The sequence below is a fragment of the Natator depressus genome, chromosome 8 (assembly GCF_965152275.1).
Source record: "Natator depressus isolate rNatDep1 chromosome 8, rNatDep2.hap1, whole genome shotgun sequence".
In the NCBI taxonomy this organism is placed as follows: domain Eukaryota; kingdom Metazoa; phylum Chordata; order Testudines; family Cheloniidae; genus Natator; species Natator depressus.
In genome coordinates this window covers 89836601-89852818 of record NC_134241.1, presented here as the reverse complement: position 1 = coordinate 89852818, position 16218 = coordinate 89836601, and the positions used below count along the sequence as shown (strand labels likewise).

The 16218-nt window shown below is 39.3% G+C and overlaps 2 protein-coding genes across 6 annotated transcripts in view; one reads left to right on the top strand and one right to left on the bottom strand.

The window, feature by feature from the left end:
* Window positions 1-16218, bottom strand: part of DOCK7 (dedicator of cytokinesis 7) — a 142458-nt gene that overhangs the window by 70689 nt on the left and 55551 nt on the right. The gene's annotated exons all lie outside the window — the stretch shown is intronic.
* On the top strand, window positions 7650-16025 carry ANGPTL3 (angiopoietin like 3). Its single transcript, XM_074962288.1, has 7 exons — window positions 7650-8209; window positions 9340-9450; window positions 10347-10464; window positions 11336-11449; window positions 12647-12742; window positions 14457-14729; window positions 15551-16025. Exons 1-7 carry the CDS (start codon window positions 7715-7717, stop codon window positions 15730-15732), a joined length of 1389 nt encoding a protein of 462 aa, XP_074818389.1. The 5' UTR covers window positions 7650-7714; the 3' UTR covers window positions 15733-16025.

Here is a 16218-nt window from a genome sequence, read left to right as displayed (position 1 = left end):
ATAAATTTGTTAGTCTCTAAGGTGCCACAAGTACTCCTTTTCTCCTTAAGACTGAGTGGGACACTCTGGTGGGGCCAGAAATTTGTGTGGAGAACAGGGCTAGAGAACAGAGGGGGGATTTGCCACTGGAATGGGGCCGAGGTGCCAGTAGACATGCTCGGTCGATGATGATTAAGAAAGGACTCCACAGGGACTTCGGCTGCCAGGTAACAGTTAATACCTTGTGGTTTCATTCACAGGTTTTTAAAAGTTGCAGACAGAGGCTCTAAATCCAAAGACTTGTGTCTAGGGCTTTTACTGCAGAACATCCGCAATGCTATGCAAAATGTATGCAAAGCTTATATTATTTGCAAAGGAGCTCAAAAGTACTTTTACCTTCATAAAATGAACTGTTAAACTGCAAAGTCTTTCTCAGCCCAGGAAATTAAAGCATCAGGCAGTTCTCTAAATATTTGCGTAATGTGATTGCAGCCATTTTCTCAAATCCTTAATTTTGAATACATTTATAAAGAGGCGATCCTGAACTCTTGAAGGGATTTTCTCACCATTATTAAAATTTCCCTTTTCTCTAAAATCCAAAGACATTTTCTTTGTTTTATTCATACTACAAAAATCCTTAAAAGCTCACTTAATGAGGGTCAGCCAGGTAGCAAGACATGAATGCCCTTCAGGATCGTGTTTGTCAAATACATCTTTTTTTTCTAGCAGTGTGAGATCTCAGCTCTCAGAGACAATTTTCTCCTACAGGCTCTGAATAATCTCTTGAAACTTATTATTTAATCAGGCTGGTATTTTTCCCCTGGACCCCGGCTTGTATAAGGGTATGAATCTCTTCTGTGGCTTTGTTGTGGTATTTTGAGGGTGGGACTTTCAAAAAGTGCTTAGCATTGACCTAAGTCCAATGCTGTTGAAATCAATGGCAAAACTCTCACTGATTTTGGCGGGAATAGAATTGGCCAGTGACGAGTGCTTTGGAAAATCCCACCCATCATTTTTTTATTTTTGACTTTAGAATTTTTGACTAGCTTCCCCATTTTATTTGTTTAAATCCATTTTTTCAAAGCTTAATGTTAGAGTGATACTCATTTACACCACTTCTTCCGCCCAAGAGCACTGGACTTAATTATAGTGTGGTGTACCGTGGCTCAACTCTAGTTACTTCTTGAACCATCTCCTGAGCCTTATTGAGGACAAACTCAAGGGTCGATTCTCTTCTCCTAGGGAAAAATGGGAATACTGGAAAAGTTACTGGGGGGAAATTAATAAAAATATTTGAAAAAAAAAGTGGCTTTGTTTTAAACTCTGAAAAGGAAAGCAACTTCAAACATTTGCAAAAGTGTTTAATTTTTCAACCAGTTCTACTATTTTGTAACTTACAGAACAACCTATTTCCCCTTGTTTTTTCCTACCCCACCCCCCTCCTCAGACGTTCTTGTTAAACACTGGATTTGTGCTGGAAATGGCCCACCTTGATTATCATACACATTGTAAGGAGAGTGATCACTTTAGATAAGCTATTACCAGCAGGAGAGTGGGGTGGGGAGAGGTATTTTTTCATGCTGTGTGTGTATAAAAAGATCTTCTACACTTTCCACAGTATGCATCCGATGAAGTGAGCTGTAGCTCACAAAAGCTTATGCTCAAATAAATTGGTTAGTCTGTAAGGTGCCACAAGTACTCCTTTTCTTTTTGCGAATACAGACTAACACGGCTGTTACTCTGAAACCTTACAGAACAATAGCAGTATGGGAAAACGACAATTAGTTGTCTCCCCCTGTTACAAAGTGGTGCCTTGCTTAACTGAAACCTTTATCTGAACTGCATTCACCAAGTTAAGGGTTCAATGACTTTCAGTCTTTTGACTATATGACTATCATGGGTTTTTCCATGCATAAAATACATATGTATTTAACATGCATGTTTATCTTCCTTTTTTTAAACACTGGAAGGGGAGGAACAGGCTGGGCTAATAGGTATTATCCATCTTTAATTCCTATAATAAGGGATCTATCCATATCAATCATTTAAAATAAAACGCCACCAACGTTACAAATTAAACTGTAAGGGCCCAAAGAAATTTCGGCACAGACACTCAGGCCTCGATCTTGAAAATCCTTAAGCATGTACTTAACTTTACTCATGTGAATAGATCCTTTGAACACTATGGAGATACTCACATGAGTAAAATAATGCAGGATGTAGTTTCTAATAGGACTGAAATCAATAGGGCACCATACACATTTAATGAGTTTCTACAGAAATTAATCTGAAAATGCTTAGAAGTTAGTAGAGAATTATATTGTTCCAATAGTAGTTTTGGTCTAAAGTAACTTCTTATAGGCTGTAATCTCATGGACACACCCCTTAAAACCCTGATACTATGTGGTACAGCAATCAATCTCACTGAATCTATATAAAGCACTATGCATTCTATATCACAGTTAACTATGGTAATCATTATCATCTCAGTACAAATACGACTACTCTGTCACAGCATTATTATTATTTTACTCGCGGAGTTAATACATAACATAATCTAATAAAGGCTAAGGAAGAAAGATTAAATGGGGCTCATTTTAACAAATAGGCCAGAAGTGATTTGAGCTAACACATACTCTGTGCTGTTCCTTCAAGATTTGTTTATAAAGAATGTGTCCTGCAAGTAACGTAATTTCTTCACTCTCAGTTCCATTAAGCCACAATATTTGTGGATATGACCTCCTCCACCCATCTTGTAGCCAAGTTTGTAAGCAAGGCCACGGTCAACGTCAAAAGCCACGGCCAAAGTCATTGTTATTCAATGGATTAGCCACATTCATCACAATGTACCTGGAATCTAAAGCCCTGACAAAGCAACATAGGACATGAGCACATGCCCAACCTTTGACATGTGACTGGTTCCATTAAAATCAATGGAACTACTAAACATACTTAAAGTTATGCATGTGCAACACTTTGCTTAAATGCGTAAACTTTTGGTGTGTATATGGATTCCACTGGCCTAGGGAATAAGTGACTAGCGGCTGCTGTCATGAAAACAGCTCAGGAGACCACAATTTTCAAATTTTATTAACAATACCTCATAATACAGTACTATGAGTTTGTAGCAGACCTGGGGATAGTGAATATTTCTGTTAACTTTGTAATGATTTCTATATAGTCACCCTTTAATCGTGCAGAACAAACATCTTTAGGTAGCATTACACTTGTTGTTCTGTAGATACACCACCAAATACTGCTGACAAAAAATGAATGCACTGGTTTTATTCCCTTTTATTTTCTATACAAACAAAACAGCACAAAACAGGAACCTTGTAAAAAATTACCTGACATTTCTCTAACACTATTAATCTGAAGATCTCAAAGTGCTTTACAAACATAAATTAGGTGACAGGACTCTTATGAAGGAGAGTATTATCTCCTTTTTACAACTGAGAAAACTGAGGTACAGGCTGGTTAAGTGACTTGTCCGTGCTAACATAGCAAGTTAGAGAACCCCAGGAGTCCTGACTCCCCTTCTGCTCTCTTCATTCCTCTACACAGTCTCTCAGGGAAATACTAAACCATTCAATAAATTACAAACTACTTAACTTCTATGCTGCTACTTAACATGTTGAATATGTTGGCCAAATACACCTTCAATGCCACCACAATACTTTGTCCATCAAGACACACTGCTCTGATTTCAATGGAACTCTAGAACATCAATGCATAGCAGAGGGAATGGGACGAACAGAGGTGAAATGATTAGGCACAAATGACCAAAAATAAACTCCTTGTTTCCAATGTCCTTTCACACTGAAAAAACTCCACTGTTTGTTATGTCTGACAACAAGTGACCAGAGAGACAAGGTGGGTGAGATCATATCTTTTACTGGATATGACTTCCCCCACCCACTTTGTCTCTCTAATATTCTGGGACCAACATGGCTACAGCAACACTGCATATAACAGGTGATCAGACAGACTACATTATTGGCTGGCTGGGCTAACTGTGCATGCCTCCTGCACATAACCACAGCCAAAACTTGAACCTGGACCCTGCCTGTCACTTTACCAGGGACATCAAAAGAGAACCTGCTTGTGACATGGTTACTAGGAGCTGTGCTAAACTTCTCTCAGCTAGAAATGGCTCCTTCTATACCTTACACTCGCTTATTTCTTACCTGACTTAAAGTAGGTTCTAATCAACTAAAAAGAAACAAACCATCCAAAAACTTCTTGCGTTGAGGGAAGGTAGGGATGCATGTGTGTGTATACATGCACCTATATTCACAGAATCATAGAATATCAGGGTTGGAAGGGACCTCAGGAGGTCATCTTGTCCATCCCCCTTCTCAAACCAGGACCAATCCCCAATTTTTGCCCCAGATCACTAAATGGCCCCCTCAAGGATTGAACTCACAAACCTGGGTTTAGCAGGCCAATGCTCAAACCACTGAGCTATCCCTCTCCCCCATGATGACCATGCCTTTTGTGATGGCCACTTTTTCAGTTTTGTGATTTGTTCTATTAGGTAGAGAGACAGGCAGGGTAAAGTCACATCAGGTTAAACATGAAATCTTTTGGAAATTTGGTTATAAATTAAAAACATGTTAAGATAATTTGTGCCATGGGCTGGGCTGACCCCCAGCAGCACCGTAGACCAGAGGAACGCAGAGTGGCACAAAGCTGTCTTTGACTCCCTACCCCACTTGAGTTCTGTACTCAGCATAGCTCCATCAGATCCAAGGACTGGGCCAAAGTCCTCAAAATATCTGAGGGTAAAGAATTAAAAACCATGGATTGCCCTCCTGATATTTAAATCTTTTCTTTGCCTGACTTTTTAGATACATTTCAGGATCAAATGCCTAATTATTCACAGCCCCTTGTGATGCTATCTGTTCATTCATCCCCCTGTCATTGCACGAATGTTTCCACAAGACATTTTCTAGTGATTTGTCTCAGCACTGTTCCAAAACAAAATCCTGAAACATGGTCTCCTACTGCAGGCTCCTGTTAGCAGACTGCATTGCAGGGCCCAAGTCAGCCGGATTGTTGTGTCTCATCAAGATTATCTACTTGGGATACTATGAGAAATGTGGTTGTGGTCTGCTGTGAAGTACTGACTATTATATCAGATTATTTCTTGTTTTTTCTTTGACCATATGCCAGCCAATTTATAATGAAATTCTACTGCTCAGAACTATGGACTTTATCCAGATTCTCTCCTACCGTTTTTCTGTGGCTGGTGTACATGAGCTAATCACTCAGATTCCTACTGCTCCGATGTAATATATTACTCTAGTTATAAATCTATGCAATAGAATTTTAAAATATTTTCATGCCACTTAATATTTTATGTTTCATTGTATGTCACCAAACTTTTATCATGCAGAGGTTCAGTGCCCAGGTTAACAACTTCATTTCAATACACCTTCCTGTTTGACACGGAGTTATGTGCACATATGCAAATAAAAAAATAAATAAAGTTGAGCAACTAGGAGGCTCTCCCCACTCCAGCACGCTAAAGAAAAACCTTGAAAATCCTCCAAAAGTGCTAGAGTGCACATTATAATCAGCGTGGGCAGATTTCCTATATTTGTATGTGACTGCACCACAAGCCACTGTTAATTCAAAACTTCATTGCTCCTTGCAAACTGATTGGTTCTAAAGCAGGCAATCATTCCAGCCATAAAGCTGAACACTTTCTTCAGATCATCCTTGGAAGACTACCCCTACCCAAACTTTATTTATTTAGGGCCAAATCTAGGCCATGGAGAAGGATCTTAGGGTGAGAGAGGTCTTAGGGTATGTCTATACTATGGAAACAATACTAGCACAGCTAAATTGGAATAGTTGCGCTGGCATAGCTTCATAGTGTAGACGCAACCTGTGCTGACAGAAAGGGTTTTTCTGTCCATGTAGGAACACCACCTGCCCGAAACAATTAGCTACGCTGATGGCTAAACAGAGTGACACAGCTCTGTTTACATTGGGGATTATGTCAGCATAATTATGCCAGTCAGGTGTGTGGTTTTCCCCCCCACTCTTGACCGACACAGCTATGCTGATATAAATTTCAAGTACAGACCAAGCCTAAGTACGGCTTCGTCCCTCTCACCCACCCTTGGAATGCAGCATTTCAAAGTTTGAGGTTTTGCATAGCCATGCTAAATTAATGGCTGGCCTACACTGGGAATTTACATTGGCACAGCTACGTCTCTCAGGGGTGTGAAAAAATCCACAGTCCTGAGAGACATAGCTAGGCCAGCCTAACTCCAAGTGTAGACCATGATAAGTCAAAAGAAGACTTAGCTATCATCTCTTGGGAGGTGGATTACCTATGCTGATGGAAGAACCCCTCCCATCAACGTAGGTAGTGTCTACACCAAAGCAGTACGATGGCACAGCTGTAGCCATTTAAATGTAGACATGCCTTACGACCAGGAAAAGTTTCTCTCGGTTGCGTCATCCACAAACCCATGCAAATTCACCCTGCAAACATATGGAAACCCCTGCAGAATTTCCCGCTGAAACTCACGATGTTCTAAAATCACTCCCAGCACTTAAGAGGACTGTCCAGCATAGGCATAAAGGAAATGGTAGCATGGCTACTCAGGAAGAGGATATCACGGAAGCGGGTTAGCATGGATTGGCAGACACCCCATGCGGATGGCTCATGGTTTGCTGGAGTTTCCTTTAGGTTCCTAGGGAATCATGAGCATCAACCTTTGCCCTCCGGATCACATGATGCCTCAGAAACCCAGTGGTTCCGATTTCCACTGCTTGAACCTTGAGAAGTCATGTGCACTTGTGCAAAATGATTACGAAGTGAATCTGCCAAATCAGAATTCTTCACTCACATACACCAGTGGTAGCATTTTACATCCACTGTGCACAGGATTAAAAAACTTAGAGAAGGTGCAAGGCAGTGGAAAATCAAGCTCAATGAGTCTACATTTACTGTGCCTAGTTCTGCTGTCACTTATCCTGGGGTAGCTGAGGAGGAAATCAGTTGAAGTACATTGAATTACACCAGTGTCAAATTTCAGAGTAGCAGCCGTGTTAGTCTGTATTCGCAAAAAGAAAAGGAGTACTAGTGGCACCTTAGAGACTAACCTATTTATTTGAGCATAACCTTTCGTGAGCTACAGCTCACTTCATCGCATGCCACTAGTACTCCTTTTCTTTTTACCAGTGTCAAAGTGGTGTGAAATCAGAGTCAGGCTCAGTGAATTGCCCTTCTGTAGGATGTCCCGCCCCCTTCAGAATCTGAAACACAGAGATTGCTTCTCATTTATGCTAAGGCCCTTTTACATTCCTCTGGCAATGTAAAGAACCCTTACACTGTAATTTAGACCCTTATCCATAGTTCAAGATTATGATAAAAAAATGAACCTGTTAAGAAAGGTGTATATCCAGCAATACATCACGTTTACCAATAATTTTAACAACAGAATAGCTGGCATATTGGAAATCTAAGTACTAGTTTAATCTGCACCAGGCTGGTCACACAGGTTTATCTTTCCAGATATCAACCTGGACAGGACAGAGGTTACATTAGTTCAATTATACATGGTTTAATGATCAACTTAATCCGTTTGCCTTTTCTGAACCGAACAGGCGTATATATAGGCTAAATTCTTTAACCTAGAACCATCATACAGCAAAAGCTAAAACCAGGGAAAACATCTCTGTTCAAAACTACCTTAGGACATTGGAAACAGACACCATGAAAATAGCCCTCATCTTTCTTTTCATTGCCCCTTGTGCTATTTCAAGTAGAATTGACAAAGACTACTCTTCCTTTGATTCTGCACCTCCTGAGCCAAACTCAAGATTTGCCATGTTAGATGATGTGCGGATTTTAGCTAATGGGCTTCTCCAGCTTGGGCACGGCCTTAAAGACTTTGTCCACAAGACCAAGGGGCAAATGAATGACATCTTTCAAAAACTGAACATTTTTGACAAGTCTTTTTATGAGCTCTCACTGCAAACCAATGAAATCAAGGTAGAAGAAGAAGAACTCAGAAAAACAACTTCCAGATTGCAGGCTAACAATGAAGAGATAAGGAATATATCCCTCGAGCTGAACTCAAAGATTGAAGACCTATTACAAGACAAGATCCAGCTTCAAGAGAAAGTAGGGGGGCTGGAAGAGAAAGTAATTAAATTAGTCCACATTCAGCCTGAAGTTCAAGAACTGAAAGAAATGACTTCACTCAAAGTAAGTAGACTTGAGGAAACCCAGAGGGTAGAAAGCCAAAGTAAATCAGGATGCTATTTTAGGGAGTGATGCTCAGACAGCCATGTTTCCTCCACACATTTCTAGAAGCAATAATATGTATTTTGAGAAATAAGCTTTGTATATGAATCTGGAGAATAATAGTCTTGCGGAAATCAATTCAAGTGTCTTACTGAAATGTCACCAATTTTAAAGCATAAATCCCCAAAGAAATCAGTGAGGAAATATGCTTGAAAACAGATGGAATGATATGGCTCTACATATTTTGCTTTGTGCTTAAAAAAATAAATCAATTTCAAAGTACACTAAAGCATAGTGGTAAAACCCTTGGAAATCAGATTAACAAAACTACAGCACAATACAGCTCATTGCAAAATGGTGGTCTATGTGAATTCAGATAGGTTTAATGTTAATATTTAGTAACATTTATTTTAAAAATAAACTTTAAAAGAGGGGCTATCTACGATACTTATATGGTCCCCATTACCATAGTACCTGAGCGCCTCACAATCTTCAATATATTTATCCCCACAACACCCCTGGGAGTTAAGGCAGTGCCATTATCCCCAATTTACAGATGGGAACTGAGGCACAGAGAGGCTAGGTGACTTGCCCAAGGTCACACAGGAAGCACATGGCACAGCAGGGAAATTAACCCAGGTCTTCCAAGGCCTAACCACTGGAGCATCCTTCCTCTCTACTGGCCTAGTGGTATGTGTTATTTATATAGTTCAATTAAAAACACAAGACAGCTCCACAAAAATTCATTCTTTGAATCACCTACAGAGTGGGATTAAAGTGTTTGAAATAAAGGGCCAAATGAAGGTCTCTGAAGCTGACAGCAGTTTTGCTCAAGTAAGAGCTATATAATTTGATCCAAAATTGGTGTAGATATTCATTGCAGAGGAAAAGAGAGGATTCTACCTCACAAGGCAAGACAGGGAAGGCAAAATAAAGGAAAACGATGACCATGGTGCAGTGATTTTGCCTTTAAAAACTGACACCAATAAAAAAGGTTGGTTGAAGGCTACTTTTGCTAAGGCATTAATCTGATCTTTCTAACACAGAATGAAAGCTGTCTTTGATGAAGTTCCACTTTTTTCCCCCTCCAGAATTTTGTACAGCAACAAGACAACCACATTAGGCAACTTCTCAAAGTTGTACAAGAACAGCATGCACAACTTGATAAACAGCACAATCAAATAAAGGAGCTGGAAGAAAAGGTAGAGGAACTAGTTATCGAAATACACTTCTCCTTTCCAGAATTCACTCTGATTGTCTGAGATACCTAGGGGGGAAAATAACCCCATGAGCCAAAATGCAAATCTTGGGACACAATCTTTTTATGGGTGTGCAACTGCTAAATGCTGTGGTACTGTGGTATGTGGTTGGGGCTTAGGGCACAAGAATGAGGAGTATAAAGCTCTGCACCATGGACCATAAAACCCAAGTGGGGCATGTTTGGGGATTGTAACTTTTCTAATTTTGTTTAATTCTCTAATTACCAATCTCACTGTTTTTCCTACTCTTTCCTTTCTCCTGCTTCCCAGTGTTAAGTGATTTTCTCTTTTTCCTCCTCTCTGCTGTTATATTTATTTCAACACAGCACCATACCTCTGCACTAAAATGTTTAACCTCTGTTACCACAGCTGTGGGTACAACTGACATGGTTTTGAAATTGACATGCTCATATTTAATTGCACTCCTCAGAGCCGGCCCCAAAAGAAAAGAGTTTTTAGTGCACGGCCCAAGGGCTCCGTAAACCCTCTAGAGGTTGGGACTAGTTGTCTGAGTGGTGTTATTTAGGGACCAAGTTAAGTCCATCCACCAATCAAGATACATGTCAAATGGACAGCTAAACAAATTGGCAGCTTATCTCAGTGAACGAGTTTCATAGACAAAACATGAGTTTCAAAGAGGCATGTTAATATTAATATATTCAAAATCTCCAGGAACATTTATAAAACACTTTACATATTGTACACTGATTAGTTTGAAAGATTAAATTGATAATAAAAATGGATACAGTACCTTGGATTGTTGAACTAAGTATATGACTTTTGATCATAATTCCAAGATGCTTGGGAGATCAATAATACATAAATATGCTTCTTTTCAGCTAAGCAATACAAGTTTCCAAGAAAACACAGAGAGTTCATTTTCTCTGAAGCAAACTGAACCAAAGATCATTCCCCTTCCTTCACATAATTCCACAGCTCCAGTTCAGGAATTCAATGGTAAGATCATATAATGCTTTAGGTATGACTGTACAACGCATTGTGTTTGCAGTAGTGCATGTGTGTGCATGCATGTCCTCACTGTCAAATGGTCAGATACAGGAGTTTTTTACCTTTCTTTTTCTAGTTTCTCTATGAAGCCAGTTCTTATGAAAGGGGCTGGGTTTTCAGCTTTGGAGACTTGAGTCCTTTATTTAACCATAAAAAAGGTGTAGCAGTGCACATTTCCACATACTACCCCACAAATTTGCCTCCACTTTCATGAAGTGGGACAACTTCTAGGGTTGAAATAGTCCAGTCTTGGTAGGCAACTCAGTCTCTGGCCTTTCTTTGGGTTACATTTTGTATCACACATACAAGGCAGTACCTTTATTGTCAGTTTTGATATTGCAGGCATTTGTCCACTGGGAAATGGACTGAGACTTGGATTGACAGGACTTGGATTAGATTTTTAAAGCTGACCAGCATTTTTAGACTTCAGCAATAGTAACGTTTGGGAATTCAGTCTAATTCAAACAACCACGATTAGAACTTTGTGGAGAAAAAGAGTCATTATGTCCAACAGTCTGTTCTTAGACTATCCCTTTTGTAAGATTATCTAAATTGAAACCTTGCCTAATTGAGCAAACACCAGCTGCCCAATAGCCAGTTGGCCACTTTTCCTCTGATGTAATTTTTAGCCCTCAGAATCTAATTTGCCCATTTCACAGAAGGAACCGTCATAAAAGAACACTCCCGCTGAACTATTACAGCTTCTGTTTTGTTCCAAGAGGTTCAAAACAGGCAACTACCTCTGCAATGTTGGATTCTGTCCTTCAGGCTTCTTAACTGCAAAAAGATATTTGTAATTCTTTAATTATTGCTATTCCAGGTGTCGCTACTGATTGCACTGCCCTTTATAAGAGAGGTGAACGGACCAGTGGCATTTACTCTATTAAGCCCAATGGATCTGAAGCTTTTAATGTCTATTGTGAAATGAAATCTGGTAAGACCAGCTATGCTAGAAGCAGTAGAATTCTTCCTTTAACAGTTTACTGATAAACTGTACTGTGCTTACTGCCCTAAAATGTACACAAACTTACAGCAGACTACCCAAAAGGTTGTCATCTATTATAAAGCTGACTGCAACCAGTGGCATTCTGAATTCGTCCCGACTTTTCAAAATACCAGAGAGAATTGAAGAAAACACTTCCACTCTTTGTTCAGTCCATTCTTCACTATAAGCAAGAGGCAAATCCACTGGCATCTACGGGAAATAGCTTTTCATCCCTTCAACCAAATGACCACTAAAAAGCAATGATTACTAACACTGTATTACAAACAACTAGTAACTTTTCTAAATTAAACCAGTTAATTGCATAACACTCAGCATAGGCAGCTAACAGTGGTTATGCTTTGAATAGTTTGACACACATTCTTTATAAGGTTATTCCGGGGTACAGAACTGCCATGAGTTTATCAGGCCCCTCCATGCTATCACATTTAAATTAGTTTGTCACCAGTCAGTGACCATGTTGGATCTAAACAAGGATTGTGTCCACGCACAACATGGCTGATACATACATAATAACTATGGCAACTACCAATGGTATATCTTTGCCAGCAGCCTACGCTGGTATCTGCTTGTCTTCCTATAACAAAGTCATAATGCTGTTATTTTGTGGTACACATGCATGTGTATCACCAGTTTGGCCAGTTGTTCTTTCTCCCATTGTATCAGAGCACAGCACAGGGCCTCTCACGCTGGCAGTGCTGCTCTATGTACGTGCCCTCTTGGCTCCCTGATCTCTGGCACAGCTACCTAGCATTTCCAAGAATACACTGATGCAAACATAGTTGGCCTGTGGTTTCATTGTGAAAAGCTGCTGCTGAAGGGTCATAATTCAAGCATGTTTGTTGTATCTGGGTCAGATGAGGGTGTCATGACCTGGTTACTACAAAAAAGAAAAAAAAAATCAGTCACGCTTCATATGAATGTTAGCAAAATATCCTAAGCAGTCAAGAGCTACCACTTGAGAGAATTTTGTTGACTGTAAATGGTATTTATAAAATGCCCAGCAAAGCTACTAACATGGAACAATTAATTTCTCTTTTTATCTATTGCTCTACTCTTATCAAAGTCCAAACAAATGCTTAAAATGACCTAACAGGCTGATGGTTTCTTTCCCTTTGTCATTCACAGACAGCTCATGGACAGTCATTCAAAACAGAATCAATGGATCACTAGATTTCAACCAAACCTGGGAGAGCTATGCAAATGGTTTTGGTGATCTCAAGGGTAAAGGCACTGTTTTTACTCCTTCATTTTTTATAGGTTGTTAGCGGCTTTCAAATGCTAGAATCTTCAATGACTCTAGTGCATTCACACACCAGCAGGCAGAAACAAGCAAGCCAGTCTGAGCAGCTCATATAGCTAATGTGAGACACTGTCTATTGCATACCAGGAAATATAAGGCCCTGAATTCAGCAAAGCACGTAAGCATGTGCTTACCCTTAAACATGTGCTCAAGACCTTTGCTAAATCAAGACCAAAAAGACGTATTTCAAATGTTATTTTATTTATTTAGATTCTGCCATTTTCAAGTTCCCCATCCAAAGTTTTAGGTTTCCTTGACACAGATTTCCAACCACAAGAACACAAGAAATACACAGTAAACACCACCAAAGCAAGCAGCACTTCTTCCTCCCACCATACCACGTTTACACTAAACACCACCACATCAATTGTTCAAGCTCAAGACACCATTAGACTAGACAGTATTTTCCTCTCTACACGTCCAGTCTCCCAATCATTGGCAGCCAATCATCTTATCTGGCATGTGAATGGTGAGGAAACACCCATGTTTATATTAGTTATTCATCAACTCTAAGACCATTTTTAATGCCAAGCATTTGCTAACAGCTTGCCTATCCAACAGATTTGTCTATGCTTCTAATTAAAATTACTTGATTCTCCTTTTACAGAAAAATGACTCACTGTGGCAGGACTCAGGTGGCAGATTCAAGCCACCAATTTCCCAGTCTGGGCACAGAGCAGTGGGTAGATAGCGGCAGGATATCAACTATTGCTTTCTTTCAGATCTGCAACAGTGAAGAGTTGCTCTATTCCTCCCTCTGGTGTTGGAGCAGTAAATAGGACTGAGGCAAGCATTCTCTCATGTAGGAGGATTCTCACCTCATATTTTAAGGAATGTGCCTTACTTGGTGTAGAATTCCCACATCCCTTATCAATAAAGGGTGCATTTTGTTCCATAGATCAGAAAAATTCATGCAAAGGATCATACAAGTATACAGAGATACCAGTGTATGACTCTGGCCTGTGAAGGATTTTCTAACATGAATGTAAAATGGTGGAGTGCTGCTTCTTAAAGTATTGTCCTGTATTTTTTCAAAAGAGCTTGTCCTTTGTTCCTTGAAATGTAGGTGGGCACCTTGCTTGTGAGGCATTCACATTTGGCAGTATTGTTTTTGCTCGGAGATCAGCAATAGATATAATAAGAAGCTGGTTCATATTTTGCTAAACAATATGTTCAGCTATCAAAAAGTCCATGAAGGAGAAAAACTACTCAAATTAAATCCACTTTTTTTTCTGTAAGGGCATCAAAATCCCAATGTAGGTCCCCCACCACAACCACAAGTGAAATCCACTTCCAGTACAATTAAGTTTTATATATGCCACTTGCTTCACTTATCATACTGTTTCAGTTTTTTTTTTTTTTTTTAAATGTCTGGAGTCCCCTCTGCAGTCCTTCACAAGCACTGTGAAAATTAGGAGAGGTTCCATTTAATTTATATATCTAGTTTTTATTGATCACGAGTGTGTAATTAAAAAGATGTAAACAAAAAGAATGTTTCAGGAGACTCTCTGAAAAGATCAAGAGTTCCCAAGTCTCATACTATTGATTTAATTAAAGCAATGAATAAACCTTTTAAAATAATTGTGCTCTGTCTTAACTCCATACTAATGATATTCATGCAACCTGTCCTTGCAGGGGAATTTTGGTTGGGACTAGCGAAGTTATATTCCATTGCTAACCAAGCTGACTACACTTTACGTATTGAGCTGAAAGACTGGAAAGATAATAAACGTTACGTCGAGTACACATTCACCCTGGGAAGTCCAGAAACAGACTACACGCTTCATCTTTCAGAGATCTCAGGAAATATTCCCAACGCACTGCCTGAACAAACAAAACTGAGGTTCTCTTTGATGGATCATGACAATGCTACAAAGAGTGATTTAAACTGTCCAGAAAGATATTCAGGTACCAGTATTTGAAGCACATTCAAATTCCAGTTCCTTTGTTACAGTAGATATAACTTCATGAATTACTGGGAATCTACCTATAATGCTCAGCTGTCATGGATGTTAGAGACTGAAAAGACTAGTTCACAAAATCTCTCCCCTGCAAATGAAGAACATAAAATGAAATAATAATTATCAGCACTTATATAGTGCTTTTTGTCCACAGATGTCAGAGTCCTAAGACACCACCTAAGCATTATTATCCCATTTCACACATGGGGAAAACTGAAGCACAGAAATGCTAAGTGACTTGCTCAAGGTCATAGAGTGATTAGTAGCAGAGATAGAAATGGAACTCAGGGGTGAGTTCCTTGTTCATTTAAGTCAATAGGAGTTTTGCCACAGACTTCAATGGAGCCAGGAGTTCATCTCCCATGTACTGGGTCCTAGTCCAGCGCCCAGCCACTGGACTACATTGGCTTTCTACATATAATCCCTTCTTGCACACAACAGAAGATGGACTGGATATTAATTCCACTCTATCATATGCAGCAGACTATAGTTAAGCCTGCAGCCGAGTTTCCATTTAACGCCTGATTTTGGTGCGCTCTAAAATATACAAAATAAGTCACATTCACCTCAAAACTGATCGATATATCTAGGACAAAGGTAGAATTTTCCTACACATTTATAAAACAAAAAAACAACAACCTCAATGGGAGTTGGATCAGGCCTAGAGAAGCCTCACTTTGAAAATGCTGTCCAAATCAGTGACTAGCCTTCTGACATCAAACAGGAAAAGTAAATTTGGACTAAATGACACCAAAATATTGTTTTTAGGTGGCTGGTGGCACAGAGCGTGTGGGGAAACCAATCTGAATGGAAAATATATCAAACCAAGATCAGAAGGAAAACTAGAAAGGAGACGAGGAATATACTGGAAGCCTAAGAAAGGAAGATTCTATTTGATCAGGTCAACCAAGCTGATGATACATCCTGCGGATTTAGAAAGTTTTGAGTGAACCCTCATTCTGAAGTGTTTAATTGAACACATATTCACTGAATATTAAACATAATATGAACTAATAATCAGGGCTGAATGCCCAAATACAAGGCATTACATATACAGTATTCCATACTACTCAATGATACAACATGGAGGAGTCTACTGTGGTCTTATGGTATATTTTGAAAGTATTATTTTTTCCAATATAAATATATTTCAAGTTCAAAACTACCTACGCATCCCCACCTTTGAACACTGGTGCCTAGAAACTGGATGTGGTTTTGATATTTTGGCAGACTGTATTGCATGCGGACAAGAATTTTCAGGCCAATGCATTCATTTCTGGATTATGTAGAGGAGAATATTCAAAATGTTTCAATAAAAATAACAGACTGACAGAATTCTACAGAAAACATGTAAGTATTAGTTTTGAAGAAAAAAAAGATTTTACTTTATAAAGTAACTTACTTTCATGTTAGACTCAAGTACTATAGTCTTGGAA

Coding starts and splice junctions, on each gene's coding strand:
- ANGPTL3 (XM_074962288.1), top strand. CDS start 7,715: ATGAAAATAGCCCTCATCTTTCTTTTCATTGCCCCTTGTGCTATTTCA. Junction 11,450..12,646: donor CTATTGTGAAATGAAATCTG/GTAAGACCAGCT, acceptor TGTCATTCACAG/ACAGCTCATGGACAGTCATT. Junction 14,730..15,550: donor CTGTCCAGAAAGATATTCAG/GTACCAGTATTT, acceptor TATTGTTTTTAG/GTGGCTGGTGGCACAGAGCG.